General features: G+C 37.6%; 1 protein-coding gene across 1 annotated transcript; it reads left to right on the top strand.

Moving 5' to 3' along the window:
• Positions 1-1,910: 1,910 nt before the first annotated feature.
• Positions 1,911-16,621, top strand: ZNF507 (zinc finger protein 507; the record flags this gene model as incomplete). Its single annotated transcript, XM_084270177.1, has 5 exons — positions 1,911-4,037; positions 5,157-5,262; positions 10,600-10,714; positions 15,995-16,129; positions 16,258-16,621. The coding sequence occupies 5 exons, from the start codon at positions 1,911-1,913 to the stop codon at positions 16,619-16,621; spliced, it is 2,847 nt and encodes a 948-aa protein (XP_084126303.1).
• Between the last annotated feature and the right edge of the window lie 4,778 nt (positions 16,622-21,399).

The following is a 21,399-nucleotide window of genomic DNA, read 5'->3' as shown; positions in this document are numbered from 1 at the left end:
TGATTTTTCCTAGCCACATAGACAAGAGTCAGTCATTCAGTGTACTGTGACAAACACATAATAGAAGCAGAAATGTGCATGGAGAAACTGACTGTATTTTAAAAGTTACACACTTGGATATTTCAGTTTAGTAGTAACTCTGTGGGTACATACACTGATTCCTGTTAATAAGACAATACTGCACTTGAAGTAAGCAGACTGTTAAGCACACCTATGCAAAGGGATACTTTCTGCTTTTAAAGATATTTCTTTTTTAAATTTCTGTTTCCTACAATTGATCTACTGTCAAAGTGCAGTATTAATCATTTTTAATCTGCTTACATAGATCCAGTTGCTTAGTTTTCTGGATCCAACTGCCCTGTGGCTTTATTTTTAAATTTTAATTTAGATTTAGCCATTACCAAGTAAATCATCTTCAAACTAACACTGAAAAATAGTAACATTAAAGAGAGTAGTCTTGTCTGTCTTAATGATTCAGAACTGGCAAATACTGCTGCATTTTCAACTGGCAATATTTGACATGAGTATAACAAGCTGTGAGTGATACTAACATTGCTTATGTTGACAGCTCTGATAACCCTCATTCTAAGTGGAGTGGCAAAGAACTTGAGTAGTTCTGTCCAGAATTTTTCTGTAGTGGGAAGGGGGCACCACCGAACCCATTCTCATGTCTGTTCATTGTAATTAGTCTGTTCATTAGATTGCTGTACACTAAATCCATAGGTAGAAAGTAGCGGATTTTGTGGGGTTTTAAGACCAGTTCTGGTCTGTATATCTTTCTTGCCAGGAAAAAAATGAAACCCACATGGAAGAACTTAGGATACATTTTCAGGGATGACTGAAAAAAGAAATAGTTGGCATCTCTTTATGTTCTAAATTTTATATATAGTATGTATTACATCTAGAAAAAATATGTATTGTGTATGAAATAGAAGAGTGTGTATGTAGTGGAACACGAGTAGATTCTTTTTAGACATTTTTCAGAAGTAAATTTCACAGTAAGACTTTTTGTCGGGCTCCTCCATCCCTCAACCCATAGCTTTGCCCACATCATGAACTGTGTTTTCATGTAAATTTATACATACTGGCTTCTAATTTGACCTCCAACAACACCACATTATTGCCTGTGGTTTATGGTTAGATATGTTTAAAGGAAGTGTAAGTGGAAATAGTTACTGCCTTTAGCTTTCCCTCAAAACAGAACAAAAATATACTTTATATAACTTTCCTACCAACTGATTTTTCCCTACAAATGCTACAATTAGTAGCTTTTCTAGAAAATTACATTTATAATAAGAATGATTTGACATTTGAATGATCTTTAATACAGTCATAGTGAAATGACTAATGCAAGTAAACACTTTATTTTCCTAACATTTCAAGGAAAAAAAACCTGCTTATTTGTGTAAATTATGTTGAAAATTGTTGTTTGCTTTAGGAGATACCAATGTATCAGAGTGAGTCTGTTAGGAATACATTTTCATATATCAATCATATCATATCATATCATATCATATCATGTCTTTTAAACATAAATATGCCAGCTACTATTGATTGGTATATTGTAAGTGTCTAGCATTCAAATGTGTAGTCCTTGTAAAGAAAAAGCCAATAGCTGTAACAATGCTAATCAGCCTATACTTGAAAAAAATTTAGCTTGTTCTTGTACAGCTTAGAAGCAGGCTGTTATAGGATCTCTTGGAATTATTCTGTCCAGCTGTATTTAATACCACCTGTGCTGTCTACCTCAGAATCTTTGCCTGTTCACATGCTGAAAGTTTTTACTAAGTTAGTGGCATTAGGCTTTCATACTCAGCAAAGGGATAAATCTAAATAGTACTGGGTTGTATTTATATTATTGTGCATGTACAAATTTTATTTTTTCTATAAAACTGTTTCCCATAGGTATTATGGAAGAAGGAAGCAGTGTTGCAGTATTGATGCCAAATATTGGGGAACAGGAGACCGTGCTGATTACTGAAACAGTCATTGGCCCAACACTGCAGAACAGTGAAGACCAGAGAAAATGTAAAACTGATCCACTAATCCATGTTATCCAGAAACTAAGCAAAATAGTTGAAAGTGAGAAGTCACAAAGATGCCTTTTAATAGGGAAAAAACGTTCCCATCCTAATGCTTCTGCACAGGCTTTTGATGCAGACGATCTTTGTGAAATCCCGGCTAAAGCCATTGAGCTATCTGTTATTGCTACTAAAAAGACTGAAGAGTTACAAGCAAATTATTTTGTGACTGACTGTCTTCCACAAAGCAAAAAGAAAGTGACGTGCTACCAGTGTAGTCTATGTAAGTTTCTGTCACCTTCTCTCTTAACACTACAAGAGCATATAAAACAACATGGGCAGAAAAATGAAGTGATATTAATGTGCTCAGAGTGTCATTTTGCTTCCAAAAGCCAAGAAGAACTTGAATCCCACTTCCAAAATTACCATGAGAACGATGGTAAAAATAGCATCCAGACAAAAGTGCAGCACTGCATGAATGGCACAAGTTCGTTTGTACAAGGGCCAGTGGAAGGAAGTGTTAAATCAGGGACTGATCAAACAGCAAACGTGGAATGTAAAGATACCACTCAGTCTGCCCATACGCCTGAAATGGGAAGGAGAAAATGGTACACCTACGAGCAGTATGGCATGTACCGGTGCTTAATCTGTCGGTACACCTGTGGTCAGCAAAGAATGCTGAAAACACATGCCTGGAAACACGCGGGTGAGGTTGATTGCTCCTATCCTATCTTTGAAGAAGAAAATGAAACTACCAGCTTGTCAGAGACAGTTGTAACTCACACACCTCCCAGCGTGGATACAGTTGTTCTTTCTTTGGAAAACAGTGAACTTGATATCCATAGTGAACCTTCTCTTCAACTCCAGATTTGCAATTCTGAGCAACTGTCATGTAAATCACCGGTAGGAACACATGTAAAAGACGAGGAGGTGTTAAATCAGTCTGTGGTGCATTCTCCTGCTACAGAGGTTTTAGAGGAGACTGTATCAGATACAGAACAGGATAATATGATAACTGATAGCCTACTTTCATCAGCACAGAAAATCATCAATTGTAGTCCAAATAAAAAGGGTCACGTTAATGTAATAGTAGAGCGTTTGCCAGGTGCTGAAGAAAATGTCTTACAAAAGCCTTTCTTGATGAACACTGACATTGAAACTGAAAAAAAATTAATCTCGGAGGAGTCCCATGTTACCTGTGAAGAACCTGATCAGGTTTATCGTTCAGATGACATTCAAGAAGTAATAATAGGATGGAATAATACCGAGAAGAAAGATAATGAATTAAGCTCTAATAAAAACGTAACAACTGATGAAAATGTGCCTCCTGCACGAAGAAGGACAAATTCAGAGTCTTTACGACTACACTCATTAGCTGCAGAAGCTCTTGTTACAATGCCTATCAGAGCTGCAGAAATGACAACCTCTAGCTTCAGGACTCTGACAGGAGGAGATGCTGTGGACGCAGGTGCAGGACAGGGAGAAGCTGATGGCCCATGCATGGCTCATTCTAAAACAGTATCCTCACTCAAGAATCCCTCTGAGGAGTTTAGTGGCTTAAACCAAAGTGAATGTGCAATAGTTGAGATACAGAAAGAACGGCCAGAGTTATCAGAAGCACCAATTAAAATGGGCATCAGTATGTCACTGCTCACTGTCATTGAAAAACTGAAGGAAAGGACAGATCAAAATGCTTCTGACGATGACATTTTGAAAGAATTACAAGACAATGCACAGTGCCAAAATGCAAATGATGCAAATATTCCTGGAAGTAACCTAGTAGAATATATACCTAATGCAGATCGACCCTACCGCTGTCGCCTCTGCCATTACAGCAGCGGGAATAAGGGCTACATAAAACAGCACTTGAGAGTTCATCGTCAGAGGCAGCCATACCAGTGTCCTATCTGTGAACACATTGCTGACAATAGTAAGGATTTAGAGAGCCACATGATCAACCACTGCAAAACAAGAATGTATCAGTGCAAGCAGTGTGAGGAATCCTTTCATTACAAGGTAAACTTCTTTCCTGTGCCTGTCTATAATAGGTATAATAACCTATTTTGCTACCTTTTTAATACCTGGTGAACTCTCTTTCTAGCTTAATTCTGTCTGACATCCTGCCTTCATTGGAATTAAAATTGTGGATTAATGCCAGCAGCACTTTCCAAATATGCAGTTCAGCTATAATTGTTCTGCTTTACCCACTGAAATAAACTAGCTTCCTCACATAAGGTACTTTCCTGAGAACCATCTCATGGATGTATTAGTATCACGTTTTTCTGCCCACGTGTAGCAGTCACAGTTGGAAATAGAAGCAACAGAGAACTTGAAACTTTAAAAGAATGCTCAAACATGGCTGCTAGTTCTGTGTGCAAAAGTAATCATGGCATTTGGGGGTAACATGAGACACTTTAAAGCAAAAATTCTTTTTTCTTCTGTTATTATGTTGATTTGGATGTTCTGTAGAACTTTGTTCTAAAGATTGCACACCAGAGCAGGAGAATTTTTATAAGCCATTTTTATAAGCACTATTCTCAGCATTAGTGCTGGTGAATGTGTTCCCCTGTACTCAGGAATACAGAACAGACAGTATCAGTGTCTAGCAGATACTCTTGTCAGCAGTGGTAGCACAAACATTCCCATACATACTGTTGTTTAGTCCCTGTTTGAAAGAATATACAGGTAGGGTAGCAAAAGGGTCTCTCTCCCTCTTCACCCCAAACAAGTAGAAACAGGAATAACATTTTCTTAAGTCACTAGGCAACATGAAAATCGAGTCAATTTTCACACAAGCCATCTTCTAATTTACCCCGATGTTTGGAATATATTGATTTTGGAGGACAGTCACTTTGCCACCTGTCTATGGGAATGGGGGAAGAGGAAATTGATCTTCTAAATAAACACAAATCACATAATCATTTTGGTCACTCTGATCAGTTCTTTATGTTACAAATTAATGATACTTTGGGTTTTTTTGTAGTAAAATTACCTGAGGGATAATCTGTATATGTTAACATACATTTTCTAACAGTTCCCATTAAAACTTTAGTAATGTCACAAATGATTGCAATATTTGAAGTGACCAGTGTATCTTTGTAGTGTATATTTAAACAGGGGAAATTGTTTTTTCAGAGCCAGCTGCGAAATCATGAGAGAGAACAACACAGTCTTCCAGATATCTTTTCGACAGCTACATCTAACAAACTAACAGCTTCCAACGAAGTAGATGAAAGAGAAGGTACTGTTTATGTTTACACTTGGAATGATGAAAAGGCACTTGCAACGTTACTTCTCTTTGCTGTATTTGTATAAAACTGGTTTTAAGATCTTGTTCATGCTGAAATGTTTTTATGCCTGTTCATAACCTCAAATGTATGTTCTTTTCAGTGTTCAAAACCTACCATAGTCAGTTTTGAGATAATTATTGGTAGGTAAGACACTTGTAGCTCCTTTAATTGAACCTTGAATTTCTTCTTATGAAAGAACCACTCGTATGTTCCTTCAACAGCTGCAGTATTTTCCAAATCACCAAAAATAAACAAAAGAAAGCCCTTTTTTAAACTGACAGTGGCAATGTAGTTTGCTGTCCATACAGACATACAATACCATCCATTCTGTCTTTAGAAAATTCTGTTTAATTTTAGTCGTGTACAGAATGAGTCAATTGTTTTAGCCCTAGAGAGGCAAACGTAAGGCATTCTAAAAATGCAACCTGTATCTAATAGTTTCCAGGGTAACAGTAGGTATGCATTTTCTAAATGTTTGATTAACTTTGTGTCTGCTCATAATTTAATAGTGTTTGTTTTAAAAATAGCAACAAGAAAGCCCAAACCCTTGATGTATTAAGGTGGTGAAATAGGGGGAAAAATAGCAAAATTTTGAGGTTTAGGAGAAAACACAGTCTTAAAATCCTCTGAGAACGCTAGAGGCCTGATATATGTTACTACAACTTGAATGCATCATCTCTAGTGAGTTAAGGTTACTGAAAACATTAACAGCATTTTTTATTCTGAAGGCTACACTGTAATTACTAGTATTTTGCAGTTTTAGAGCACTGTGGAAAAATGCTAGCACTTACATCACTGCTAAGCACCTGTTGGCTGAAGTATTTCCATTTAGTGCACATAGCTCCTTTCTGCCCTGACTATTGTCTCTTGTTTGTTTAGATAGCAAAATGTGCACTATAATAGTACTTAGATCGCAGCTCCAGCTGATCAACCAGCAGTGTGACAGTAATCATTGAAATTGATGCAACTACTTGTGAAAAGAATGTACAAACCAGCATGAGCCACAGTGGATGGCTGGAACCATTTATGGTTTTTCCAACACAATGCACTACATGTCAAAATACAACGAGATCCTTAACTCTTGAATTCTCTTAGCTCACACTGCCCCTTTTTCTGGCTTTTGGTATACAGTTAGAAACTTTAAAGTTAATTACCTTATCAGCATCGGGTAGAATGACCCTTCCCTACTCCTCCTTGCTGTCATCAATGCAGAAGGCATTTAAATTCAGGAAATTGATCTGTAATGCTTATTACATCCTTAAGACCTTAGGCTGAGAGACCCATCTGAAGTTATGGGGAGACAGGAAACAGGCTAAGGAGGGTCTGCTGGTAGTGGGAACATTCCCCACTGAAGTGTTTTTTTCTTCAGAAAAAATAACATAAAAGTTTTAATGGAATTGATGGGAAATAAAATATTGCTAGTTGAACTGATTACAAATGTCTTTTGAGCACAACTTGGACTAGTGACAATGTTTTTTTTGTTTTAAACCAGTATTTTTAAAAATGGCATGGGACAGCAATAACTGCCTACATGTCAGATTGTGGGGAATACTGTGGCTGCTTTTGAAAACAGTATGTTTTAGTAAGGTGGTTTTAGAGTTTATATCCTGAAGTTGTAACTTAACTTCCATAAAAGAGGAGCCCCTGTTCAGAAAACTGCCTGCTTTCAGTTTAATTACTTAAGAGATATTTTAACATTTTTTTTCTCATTATTATCTTATAAAAGTTTTACAGCCATGCACTTCAATTGATTGTTTACCCTACATGAAATTTAGTAATGTGGCTTGAATGAAAACAGTTCTCCCTTTAAACTTTTATTAACTCATACTGTGGAATGCTTAAATTATTTCAGAATCAATTTATAATCAAATTGCAACACCACTGCAGTACAGCAATCTCTTGTCAAACAGATGTCATCCCTATAAAACGACATGAAACAAAGAAGTTTATGGCATAGCATCTGTTTATGTGAAAGATGCCTGAGCTGGAACAGTTTCATTTCTTGTTTATGAAATAGTTAGTCCTAAAAGTCTCTTTATTCATCATGGTTGTACAATAAATTAAAAGGCAGCATTATGACACTGGATATGATGAGATTGTAAATGTCTAATAATGAAGGAATAGGGTAATAAGCAGCATTACAGGAGCACCTGTTACTGCTGCTAGAACAAAGATCTGTCATTTCCATGTTCACTTTTAAGAGATCTGAGATGCTCCATCCAGAAAGCAAAAAAGGCCCCAAACCCACCAGAAATAAGCCAGTGGAGGGGGTGGGAGACACAACTGCTGTTGTGCAACAGTGAAAGATTATAATTTATGTGCATTTTGTTGAAGGAAAGTAGTGATTGGTATAAATAATTGCTCCTAAGTCAGGTGGTTAGCCACCTTAAAACTATGCAATAGGTAATATGCTTGCATAATGCTCTAAAAATCTCATTAGATACTTCTTCAGATGCCCACCCAATAAAATAACAGATTCGCAACAGAACATACATTTGGAAGCAATTTATTCTAAAGCTGCAGAATTAAGATGGAAAACCCATTCAAGAAGAGCATGCAATAGCTTAACCTTCACACAACCCCATCTCTCCCATAGATCTGCAGCCCAGTGTCACTGTATTCATTTGAGGTCTTCTTCATAACTGTGCCTTCATAAAAGAATAATTCTAGAAATATAAATTCCAAAGTCTCCAAGTATATAATTAAGATTTTTTAATATAATTTACATAAAAGAAAAAAGGTAAGTTTTACTATATGAGCATGTTGTAGGAAAAATTCTGATATATTTTGCTTTAAGGTTCACTTGCAAAGATAGCGTGTATATATTACATCTATATTATTTTTAGAAGAATGCTAGAAGAATGAGAACTGTGCCATGTTTTAAAGATTTTTTTTTCCTGTTGGTACACACAAAACTCTTCAAATTTTTTTTTAGACTTTTATTTTAGAATTTCTTGGTATTCAGATTGCTATTTTATTTTATATCGTATACTATTTATTTTTCAGAATAACCCTCTGGGGTTATCAGTCCAACCTAATTGCTTTGCATCTTTAGCCAAAAGTGCTGAATTTTGGAGTGAAAGTTTAATGAGTGGTAATTTTTCCTTATTGTTTAATTTAGCTGTGTGACTGTGTCCCTCAGAATAATAGATCTAAAACTTTTTTTGACATAATTCAGTGCTGACCTGTGTGAAAAAAAAAAGTCAAAGTGAAAAGTTGAACTTCCATTTTGCATGACTCATTCTACTGGTTTATTCTGCTTTTTCTCCTTAAAAAAGGCTTCACCGTAAAGATTCTTAATCATTGCTTTGATAATGAAAAGATGCAGTCTGGGTTTTTGGAATCCAGCATCATCAAGAAGAAACTCCAGAACAATATTAACTTTACAGAATCTGTTAAGTATTTTGAACTCAGGAGATAGAACTTCTGCTTCCAAGATAAACTCAACTGTTCTTCCTGAGTTCTATCTGCTTGTCTCATTCCTCCCTTCCTTAGCTAAAACGAATTGGGAGTTCAGGAGATGAGAAAGGAGGGTTTCGGTCAGGTTTTATTAGTCCAAACTGGAAAGAATTCCATGGTATTTGGACCTAAACAGAGATGTGTTTAGAAAGCCTACTTGCCTTCTTTTTGGACAATCATGGACTTCAAACTTGCTGTCTTTTAAAAGTGCAAGTTGGAAAGAACCTTCCTCAGTGTGACACAGACATTCAGTGCTCTTGACATTGACCAGGCTTTAAGAGAATCAGGATTCAGAACAGAGGGATCCCATTTGGGAAATCAGAACTTAGATTTTCCAGGGAGGAGAGTTATTTTTGGTTTGGGGAGGAGTTGGGAGGCCTGGGAAGTAGATCACCTGTTGGTATTTTCAGAGTTCTTACCGCAAGATTTGCCTAAACTTATAAAGCTGGTACACCCTTTTCTGTTCCACCTAGGATCTTCTGGTGTATCCTAGTAGAAGTCAATCCCTTTGCAACACAAAGCAATGACATGTTTGTGCTTCAAAAAAGAGATGTACTTTATGTGAGCATGAAGAGTTCTTGAAGGCTGTTCTTGCAAGATCTGAGCTGTACTTTGTCTCCCACACATTAATTATTGAATTGTATATTTATTTTGGTTTGGGGGTGTACTTTAGTAACAGTCTTTATCCACCAGAGAAATTCTCTAAGGATCTCTATCAGAGTTTCTTCAAAGCCCACATACGTAACAGTAACGGCTTGACTGTTCAGCCAGCTAATAAGTAAAATGAACTGGAGCACCTTACTTGCACTTGGGAAAACAGAAAAAACCCCATAGAATTACTTGGGCTAGTGAGGATGTTAGATACAGAAAGAAAACCCTTTGATTTTCGTTTGATGTTTCTTTGGGCAGTAGTACTGATTGAAACAGCTCCAGCCTTGGTGTTCCTTCATGCTTCTGCTGTTCCCTCACTGGGGAGTGCACGAAGGCTGCATGATAGGCTGGAATGGTGAAATGACCTGCATAAAAAATACCATCCTTCTTCCCAAATGTTAATATTTTAACCCAAATCAGTTGCATTATTCAGTGAGGGAGCAGGAATAGGGTCGTTTAAGTCTACACACTTAGATCTCAAAAATATTCAAACTGCACTTGTGGGCATGCATCTTCCTGTGTTAAATTAGTCATTAGCCTTTGTCTCTGCAACCATTAATTTTTCAAGAGTCTCTTTCATTCTTTAAAGACAGAATTATTTTTGTTACAATTGCTTTTTAGTAATTTGGAGAAGTTCCAAATTATTTCTTAACACATCTGATCAGTATCTATTTTTTTTATTATCTCAGATCTTTCCAAATGCGTTGGTGTATGCAGATGATAAAAGGAATTCAGATGCTGTGGGAGGCCTTTTTCTTTTCTACATTTGCCAGTTTGAAACTTGTCCTTTCTCAGTGCCCATCTTTTCCTTTGATTTGATCCATTCTGCAAAACAGTGAAACGGCTGGGTTCAGCAGGTCCCACATTTTATCACCTTTTGATGTAATACAGAATTTCAGCCCAACTGCAGGAAGAAGGGGGTAATGTTCTAAAACATTAATAATTTCAGTAAATGGCAGAGCAAATACAGAACAGTATGGTAAATGAACTATAATTTTCTTATCTCTGTGTCCAGTGCCAGTTTGCTCCAGATACTTTAGAAGTATTCAGATATTTATAGGTACTGCTATAAAACATTAATTCACGTTTCATAACTCATTTGTGCCAAAATTATCATCTGAGAACTCCTTACAGTGCTGAATGCATCTCTCTATAATAATGGATTTTGTTTCATACAGGAAATAAGTCTTCAGTTCAGAAAATGTATAGATGTGATGTCTGTGAATACACAAGCACAACTTACGTTGGTGTACGAAATCACCGGCGAATTCATAACTCCGATAAGCCATATAGGTAAGTGCCACAGTTAGTGCTGCCTAATGCCACATGCCTGGTTTACTTGTTTTAACTAAAAAGGTTACTTAATTGCTCGTGTAATTTTGAAGATATTGTTAAAGAGTTTAAATTACATAATTTTCCTGGAAATTTGAAGGAGCAGCACTTGCTGGTTGACCCAAACTATGTAATTAAAGTTTGCTTTATTGCAAAGTGTTCTCCGTTGTCATATTGCTACTTTGTACATTGATTTCTACAGACTGTGGCAAAACTTTGCCCTTTGTCTTGTCACCAGTCCCCTCATCTTTTTCACAGGTTTCAAACAACATTAACATGCTCCTTTTGGATCAGGCTCTATATAACTTCTCTACAAGGGTGTTATATGGATTTGTATAGAAACCTTGATATCTAAAATCATGTGTGATACTGTAGTTCATGTCCCCAGGAGAAAAATTAATCATGCATTTTTCTGTTGGTTGCTGCATAAATTCCTGAAAATTCAATCTATATGAATCTCTGTCCCTCTCTTTTGGCTAGAAGATAGATCTGACTTAACAGAATTCTTGAGCTAATACGCTTCCATCATTTGAATACAAATTATGGAAACTCAACACCCTGAAATGCTGATCTCAGCCAGGCACTTTCAGATAAACAACCCACAAGACCAAATGTGGAATACAAACAGCTTTGGTTTTTTAACTCTCATGTTCCATGTTACTTAGTGGGGTTGGAAGAGCAGATACTGTAGGCTGTCTTGTATATGGTAGTTTTCAGACTTGGTTTTAGCCTGTTTGATTTAGGAACCCTTGAATATTTTCTGTTGGTGATACAGATGGCTGCATACTGAATTTCTGTGTACTGATCTGGCTTGCTTTTCATAGTACTTTTTCATAAACCCCTTAGACAAATCTGCAGACCTGGTAGGATACTTAAGCCACAGCCTAAAACTATAAAGATCTTGTATTTATGGTATTTCTCCTGAAACATGTATTCCTCAAGCCTTTCAAAGTATCAGATAGCAACCTACTATATTGCCCCAAATTTTATAGCTGTAAACATATTTTATTACTTGTAGCACAAATATTGCTAGAAATGAAACTATATAGCCTCTAGTGATGTATTTTTCTAGATTTGATACTTTCTGGATTTTAACACTGCACAATTAACTCCTTTAAAAAATAGAGTAGTCTCAAGTATCCTGTAGTCTCAAAGTGTTCCACACTGCAGACAATACTTTGTAAATATTGGGCATTTTACCATTTCAAAAAAACGGAAACTACTAAAGTCCTAATAAATAGGCAGATTTTTATCCAAGCTCGATGGCTTGTGTTTCAATATGTTATATACAGGAAGCTTTTGTGGTAGTATATTGATATTTATGAACAGCATGGTATTTGATGTAATACTTTGGGTTCTAAAGCCCTGGATCTAAATCTACATCCAGAATTGGTTTTATTTATTGTTTTTACAAAAAGTTATTGTGACAGAAGTAAAAAAAAATTAAAATTTAGAGAGTATACTTTGACACACCTGTCTTTGGGCACTTGAATCTAAAACACATTGATCTTGTCCTTGATGTCTATCTCATATATAGTTTTCTGAAACTTAGACATTTTATTAATAAGTAGATAGTTTGCATTGTAAAATACCATGAGAAACATGGCTGTTACATTAAGTAGCACACATCTTCTTGAGGAACAAGACTCACTTCTAAATACACTGTGTCTCTCTCCTATAGCTCTTAGGGTGATATTCTGCCTCTGTGTAACAGAACCAAGCAGCTTGCGTGGGGCTGCATCCATTCACGTACCTCTACATCTCCCTTACACTTTTGATGCCTACCAACCTCAGTAGACACACGTGCACAAGCTAATGTCAGGAAGGAACATGGGCCATATTCTTGCTCAACAGTGGAGGCTTTTTTCGGCTATAAAAGGTTCTCATGGCCCAAAAATTGAAACTTAATGTCATTACTTGGGCTTCTGTAAATATTGTTACTCTTTAACTGTAGACTTTCCAGACAGTTGTGCTTTTTCATAGATTTTTATTTCTGGCATAGTGTTAGCAGTTAATTGTCAGATTAGTTTACTTCTTGTTGTCTCTTTAGATGTCGAGTATGTGACTTCGCCACCACAAATATGAATAGCTTGAAATGCCATATGAGGCGCCACCCCCAGGAGCATCAGGCAGTGCAGCTAATGGAACAGTACAAGTATGTAACAGTTCTAATTTGGCAAAAAGCTGTTCTAGTACTGGTTTTGTTATGCTAAGATACAAAGCAGAGTTCAGATTATATTCTTTTCCTCCTAGATTTATTCTTTTTTCCAGTGACCTGTTTTTTTTTGAGAGAGAGAGATTTAAGAGATTTGATGTTTGAGATAGCTCGTTAAATATGTCCAGGACCTCCCCTCAGCACAGTATTCAGCTTGTTCTTTCCAGAAAGGGATGGTTCCATATAAACTGCCTATTGCGAGTAGTTTCTGGAATGTGTTAATTACCAAGCATGCCTAGAACTGTTCGGGAGAATGCATGTGCCAAAACCATGCAAGGGGCACTTCTAACATTTAACATTATAGATTGTTAAATTCCAGTACCCAGGAATGTTCTCTGGCTTTATTTAATGCCCTAGTCTAGGCACAGCCTTTGCATATACATGTTAGAATCCAGATTGTCATCACACTGCCCTAGTAAAGAGTTAGTATGATTAGTCATTATGAAGTGATGACTGTCCTTTGATCTGTCCATGGATATGTGTGATTTTTATATATACACACACATATGCACAGAAGTATATATACATATATGTGAGAAAGTTGGCACAAATATGTGCAATTGTTTACTATTAATTTGCAACAAAAAAAAAGGCTGAGGAAGGAAAGAAAATCTGGAATATTTTGAACATTTCTTAGTGGCAGATTTTAAAGGCAGTAGGAAGAATCCAAATAAAGCACATTCACATAAGGAATTCTTCTCAAGAAAATCTGCTTCTGCAACTTCAGAGTCCTTCCACTGCATTTTTTCCCCAAAGTGTTCCTAGTAGCATTAAGTTCTACGTGGACTGCCCTGATGTCATACTTTACACAGAATTGCTGAGTGCTCTTAATATTACCAAAGATTACTGAAAACTTCCACCCTGTGGTCCCTACATCCCCAAAGAAATACTCTATCAAAAGCTGCAAGATAATTGTTTCCTCAATAGATAAATTTAGGATACACTTGAACAGTGAAGCTTAATAATTCAACATAGATCAACCAGTGGGGTAAATCATACTATAGAAACGAAAAGGATCTACTGTTAAACTCAATGGTAAAACAGTTTTGTTGCTCTGGGAATGTCTTGCATATGCTGTAACTATACACTAACTATATCGTCAGAAAAATGCTAAAACTTTTTTCATCAGGCTAGAAGTTGTTGAGTTTCTGTGTCTTTGATTTGAACTGTATGCTAAAGCAGTCAAGAGCATTTGGCTCACAATACTGTTCTCAGCAAAGTAAATCTGATTAGTAAATCACCCGAGAAAATGAACGTACTTCAAAAAACCAGACTGCAGTTAAAAGTTGCAGTCTTTACCAACCCACTGACCAGGCTGTGTTAGTGGTGACAAAAAATCCTATCTAAAGACTAGTGGAATACATGTTCGTATAGAATGGAATTAAATTTTTATTTGTTGATCTTTGTTTTGCCTAAAAATCTTGCCTAATGTTATCTGCAATTTAACTATAAGGTCTGCTTTTATCTTATTTTTTAATGAGGCTGTTTGTTGTTTCGTAACAGCCCTATTATATTAAGATTCTTAATCTGAGAGTGAACTTGCCTTTATTTGAAAGCATCCATTTTCTTTATGCAGCTTCAAATCAGAAGGAAAAATAGGATAGCACATTCCAAATAAAGAAATAGAGAAAAGTGAGCTAGAAAGACATGCCTGTTGTCCCCAGCAGGACAGAATTATCTTGCTACATAAGCAAGGTAATGTACCATGCCTTCACCTAACATGAGGTTTTTGCTGTTCTCCACCATCTTCTGCTGAACAGAAATAGGCATTTAAGGACTATATCCTACTGTCATTAAGTGGTAAAACCTTACTGAATTGTACTAAGACTGGTTTCCTTCTCATTTTTCCAGGTTGTATTTCTGAAAAATTTACAAAAGCTTATTTGTATAGTAATGTAAATGACTCATCATAGTGTAACATACAAGGATCACATTGTCTGAGCAGGAAACACCTTCCTCTTCTTGAGGAATGAGATAAACGGAGATGCATTCCTAGCTGTAATTTATTAGAACAAGGTCATCTTCAATTTCTAGAAAAAATTAATCTTGGTATTCATGTGTGATAAAAGAAACTTAGGACATCCAAAGTAGCAGGTAGCTAAGCAAAGTAGCTTCCTCATCCAGAAGAGTTGCTATGTCACCTTTACTGTGAGTACTGTTCTGCTCTGGAGTGATGTCATGTGGAATCATTCATTTTCTTCATGCTGAGACGACTAATTTATTATGTTAGAAAACTTATATTAAAAAACCTCCTCTGTTCATGCATGAAAAAAGTCCTATAGAATTTGCTCAGTCTTCGGTTATTTGTAACCATAAATTTATACCTCATCTCTATGTAGATAGGATTTATTCCTCAAGGGTCTCTTCTTCACTGTATAAGTCAGTATTTTATAGGGAAATAGAAAATTTAGGCTTGTGGTAACCAAGCTGATAGAAAACTCTACGGACAGAATTGTCACGTGTCTGAATCTTGATGTGTGAATATATTCAAAACTGACTGGGCACTGTCCCTGGCAACACGTTGTAGCTGGTCCTGCTTGAGCAGGTGGATTGGACTAGGTGGTCTCAATTCTGTAATCCTTAAATTAACCAGGAGAGGCTTTATTAGTTCTATTAAAATGATGAGTGCTAAATACACAGCTCATGCTTGGTTCAGAGCAATGGCAGAGGACTGACTACCTGCCTGCCAGATTACCTTATCAGTCTATTCCATGTTTCTGCCACCATCAGAACTATTGCATTTTTGCAATATTTGAAGAGCTTTAACAGATCAAACAGGTAAGATTTTAATTCAGTTAAGTCATCAGAAAAAACTAATATAAAAATTCTCAGACCTCAACAGAGTCTTACATTCCAGAAATAAACTTTGCAAACTAACTTGACCTATTTATGAAACCGAAAAGGGAGAAGATTGACATGTATTTCTCTGTTTACTCAACCTTTTGGAATAAACAATTAATGACTAAATTATTAAAACTTAACTTCTAAATGTTTCTCTTCTTCCTTCTCCATGTTTTTTTCCCTAGATGTTCTCTCTGTGGATATGTATGTAGCCATCCTCCATCCCTGAAGTCACACATGTGGAAACATGCAAGTGACCAAAATTATAACTATGAACAAGTGAACAAGGCTATTAATGATGCAATTTCGCAGAGCAGCAGGTATGTCCAATTTTACTTTCAAGCCAAATCAACTAGAATTTTCAAAGGACCTAACTGATCCAAAATAAAGTTCCCATCAAAAAGCAATAACTGTACTTTTGGATATTTTTTCTGTATTGTTACTTCAGGTTTCAAGGACAGCTTCCTGACAAAACCTTGTTAGAAGGCACAGATGAAAGTACAGTACCTATACTAGGAAGTTCAGACAACTTGGTGTCTTTTACAGAGTCTATTAACCAGACTACAACTGAAATTTCAGTTTCTGATGAAAATGAAAAACCTAACTTGATGAATACCTCATGCAGTTTAGAAAAGAACTCCACTCTACCCCATCTTGGCACAGAATACTGTGTTCTTCTCTTCTGCTGCTGCATTTGTGGTTTTGAGTCTACCAACAAAGAAAATCTGCTGGATCATATGAAGGAACATGAGGGTGAAATCATAAACATTATTCTAAATAAGGACCACAGCACAACTCAGAGCACGAACTAGGTGAAGCAGTAAGTTAATGCGAGGGTTTCCTAGAGTGAGTATTTTCTTTCTTTGCTAATTTGTCCTGAGAAACTTGCTAAAGAGAAGAATTGCAAACAGAACTTGATTTCCCATCCTGAGTCCTTGTTTCAGTAGAAGTACATTTTAAACAGGGACTGATGAAACATTTAAGAGATAGATATAAGGAATATAATGATCCATTTTAACCTGTTATTTCTCTATATGGTGCCAAGAATGCAGGATTGTTGGGATTTTTCATTGTCAGGTGCTAGTCAATAACAATGCATTAGTACAGTACATTAAAGCCCAAAGGTATGAAAGCTTTTTATTAATTAAAAAGCTTATTTCTTCCTCCCTCTTTGTTGTTTTCCAAGTATTTCAGCAGAGAACTTTTTTACCCTCTTCTGAAACCGTCAGCTAATCACAGAATCACAGAATTGTAGGGGTTGGAAGGGACCTCGAGAGATCATTGGGTCCAACCCCCCGCCAAAGCAGGGTCCCTAGCACATGCTGCACAGGTTGGCATTCAGACGGGTCTTGAATATCTCCAGAGAAGGAGACTCCACCACCTGCCCCCTGGGCAGCCTGTCCCAGGGCTCTGTCACCCTCACTGGGAAAAAGTTCTTCCACGTGATGGTGTGGAACTTCCTGTGCACCAACTTGCAGCCATTGCCCCTTGTCCTATCCCCACAGACCACTGAAAAGGGGCTGGCTAATTCCCCCTGCATTCCATGCTTAAAATACTTATAGACATTAATTAGATCTCCCCTTAGTCTTCTCTTCTCAAGACTGAACAGCCCCAGCTTATTCAGCCTTTCCTCATAGGGGAGATGCTCCAGGCCCTTCATCATTTTTGTAGCCCTTCTCTGGACTCTCTCAAGGAGATCCCTGTGCTTTTTATACCAGGGAGCCCAGAACTGGACACAATACTCCAGGTGGGGCCTGACCAGGGCAGAGTAGAGGGGGAGGATCACCTCCTTTGACCTGCTGGCCACACTCCTCCTGATGCACTCCAGGATCCCATTGGCTCTTAGCCACCAGGGCACACTGCTGGCTCACGGCCAACCTGTCATCTACCAGGATCCCCAGGTCCTTCTCCATAGAGCTCTTCTCCAGCAGGTCATCCCCCAGCCTGTACTGAAACGAACGTTTGTTCATTCCCAGATGCAAGACTCTACACTTGCTTTTATTGAACCTCATCTGGTTTCTGCCCAGCTCTCCAGCCTGTCCAGGTCTCTCTGGATGGCAGCGCAGTGTCCTGCGTGTGAGCCACTCCTCCCAGCTCTGCATCATCGGCACTTGCTGAGGGTGGATGCTATTCCCTCATCAAGATCGTCAATGAAGATACTAAACAGGACTGGACCCAACACCGAGCCCTGGGGAACACCGCTAGCCACAGGCCTCCAGTCAGACTCTGCTCCACTGATCAACACCCTCTGGGCTCGGTCGACAGCCAATTCTGAACCCACCTCACTGTCCACTCATCTATCCCATGCTCTCTCAGCTTTGTTATCAGGATGTCATGGGAGACAGTATCAAAAGCCTTGCTGAAGTCAAGGTAGATGACATCCACTGCTCTCCCTCCATCTACCCAGCCAGTGATGACATCATAGAAGGCTATGAGATTGGTCAAGCACGATTTCCCCTTGGTGAATCCATGCTGACTGCTCCTCATGACCTTCTTCTCTTCCACTTGCTTGGAGATGGCATCCAGAACAAGCTGTTCCATTACCTTTCCGGGGACAGAGGTGAGGCTGACTGACCTATAGTTGCCTGGATCCTCCTTCTTGCCCTTTTTAAAGACCGGAGTGACATTGGCTATCCTCCAGTCCTCAGGCACTTCTCCTGTTCTCCAAGACCTATCGAAGATGATAGAGAGCAGCTCAGCAGTCACTTCCACCAGCTCCTTCAGGACACGTGGATGCATCCCATCCGGGCCCATGGATTTGTGTACATTAATCCCTTTGAGACACGCCTGGACCACCCCCACCTCAACCAGAGGGAAGTTCTTTATTTCCCAAAAGTTATTTCTTTCATCCGGTGTCTGTGGGTCCTGGGGGGCCTTTGAAGTGAAGACCGAAGCGAAGAAGGCATTCAGTATCCCCACCTTCTCATCGTCCCCCGTTACCTGGACACCCGCCTCGTTCAGCAGAGGACCTACATTATCCCTGGTCATCCTCTTACTATTCACATATCGAAAAAAACCCTTTTTGTTATCCTTTATGTCCCTTGCCAGCTTCATTTCCAAGTGGGCTTTAGCCTTCCTAGTTGCGTCCCTACAGGCCCTGACAACTTTCCTGTATTCTTCCCAGGTGCTCAGACCCTTTTTCCACAGCTCATTGACCTTCTGCTTCCCTTTGAGTTTACTCATTAGCTCCTTGCTCATCCACGCAGGTCTTTTGCCTCTCTTTCCTGATTTCTTACTCAAAGGGATGCATCGTCCCTGTGCTTGGAAGAAGCGGTTTGAATGCTAGCCAGAATTTTACAATACAATCCCACTGCCTGGATTCTGGAAGGTTGGGGGAGGGAAGGTGGGTGAGGGCATGCATGTGCTTGCATGCCTACATAGGCACTTCATTTTTCCCTATCTATTTTTTAGGCTTTACAAACTCCCAAGTCATCCTTCAACAAAGACTGCTATCCCTTCTATCGATCTAGAGCATCAGGAGCTGAGGAACTTAGAAGCATTTTGCTAACAACTATTTTCCGACTGGATCCTAACTAAAAAAACCTGGTAACCTTCTGAATTGATAGTGTGTAAAAGATCCTTTCTAAAAATGACCTGCTGTTTCTTAATGTGTTTTGTGACACATGCAGCAGAACTTTTTTAAAGCTTATCATACGTCAGTTTTACGTTGTGGTGATTACTTGGCAGTAGGTACAAGCAATGTATTTTAATGTGAACAGATTATTAACAGTAATTGCCCCAGAGATGTAGATGAAACCTGTGTATATTCCTGAAGATGTAGGTGAACACAAAGTGTGATTTTGAGGAATGCCTACGTGCTTTAGAGTTCTTTGAAATCCCACTGGTTGTCTAAATTTCCCATTTGTCTGGCAGGGCTGTAGCAGTAGAAATAATTCACTGAAAGACAGAGTAATCTTCCTGTGGAAAATCATATTTTAAAAAAAGGCAAACAATATTTTAAAGCAAAAACTATCCAGTCACTTGCAGAGTAAATTTTACTAGTGTGTATAATATGGATTCATAAAGGGAATTAGGGGTTACTTGTTTTCTAAGAAGCACATAAAAATCTGTCCCTTTAGCTTTTAAAATTACATTGCTTTTTTATTTATTTATTTTCCACAATTATAGCAGTTTGCAGTAGAAAAGATTCATCTGAAATCAATTTGGAATATATACTGGCTAATTACCTGGGAACTTTGTTGAGGGTATTTATAAAGCTACTTAAACTGTTTGAAATACCTTCTTCAATCAAGTGATGTAGTAGCACTTCCAAAGAAGCCCTTTAGCAGCCAGATTTAAACTTTCTAGTTCAGACTGGTATTTCTGCTTTTATTACATGGCAGATGCACAGCAGCATGCCTAGTTCCTGACATGGGGATGCAGTTACCTGATTTTTAGTAGCTCATTGCTTAAAAAGTTACGTACTCTTAGAAAAACAGTATTTTATGGTTACTTTATTTATACATTTCTGCTAGCAGGAATAAGCTAGAAGTGTAAATCTAAGAAGGTGGCATATGTAGTGTACAGTCTATTGTGCTATCACTGACTAGAAGTGGCAAACAGGAAAAGAAAACAAGTTTTATTACACCTTTATGAAGCAGCACAAAATCTATAGGGCAGAGTAAAGGCAGGAAGACTCCAAGTATGTTTGATTTTTGTTTTCACATTATTTCCTCCCTTTGGGTTAAGTATATTTTGTTTATAATCAGATAGCAGAAAGGATACACTTTACTTTAAAAATTGGTCAGGATATAATGTCAAAGCATTTTTGTGTCAGATATTTGAGATATTTTAAATACATATGTGAACTATAAGTATACGTTATTTTCAGTTAAAGGTTATTTTCATATTCTTACAGATGGATTTTACATTTGAAAAATGTTATTTATTTACATGATCTCAAATTCAATTAGAGATAGTAAAGCTTTAATGGGATATTCATACTGTCTTATTGACACCAATATTTTACCTTCATTATAGAATTATGTGAAAATAGAGCATTGTCTTGAATATATCTCAACTTTCTCATTCAAAGATCCCATTTATTGAGAAAAATAAAGGTAGGTCAAGTTTAGCAGCAATGGTAAACTACCAGTCAGTATTCACAGAAAAAAATGTTTTGCCACATAGTTATTTTTGTGTAAAGGGATAAGTATTTTGAGGTTGCTCAGCTAGTGGAAGTTAAAAAGGTGAAAACCTCACATTCATAAGCTAAGAAGGAGGTGGCAGTGAACTAGACAGAAAAAGCAAGTAACTTTGACTCAAAACTAACAGTTTTGGTTTATGTGCAAGCCACACTTGCAGCATTAAGTATAATGCACCAGGACTTGTTGCAATGGGTTGACTAAGCAGGATGCATCTATTCACAGTTGTTCCTTGCCATCTTGTTGCTTTTTTGGTTTTGACCACGTGTTCCTATAAAACAGTACAATGCTAGTTGCCTCTAAAAAATATTATCAAGCAGAACAAATACCAACAAATTATTCCCATATGCACAGAGGTGGGTTTTTTTTTACCTGCCTCCATGCTGCTTACCATTAGTTACCCACTCACAATTCCTGTGGACTTCATCATAAGTTCTGCATGTGAA

Source organism: Gallinula chloropus (genome assembly GCF_964237585.1).
Source record: "Gallinula chloropus genome assembly, chromosome: 13".
NCBI lineage: Eukaryota > Metazoa > Chordata > Aves > Gruiformes > Rallidae > Gallinula > Gallinula chloropus.
Note: the sequence above shows the minus strand (reverse complement) of the source record. Positions and strands in the feature narration are given on the sequence as shown.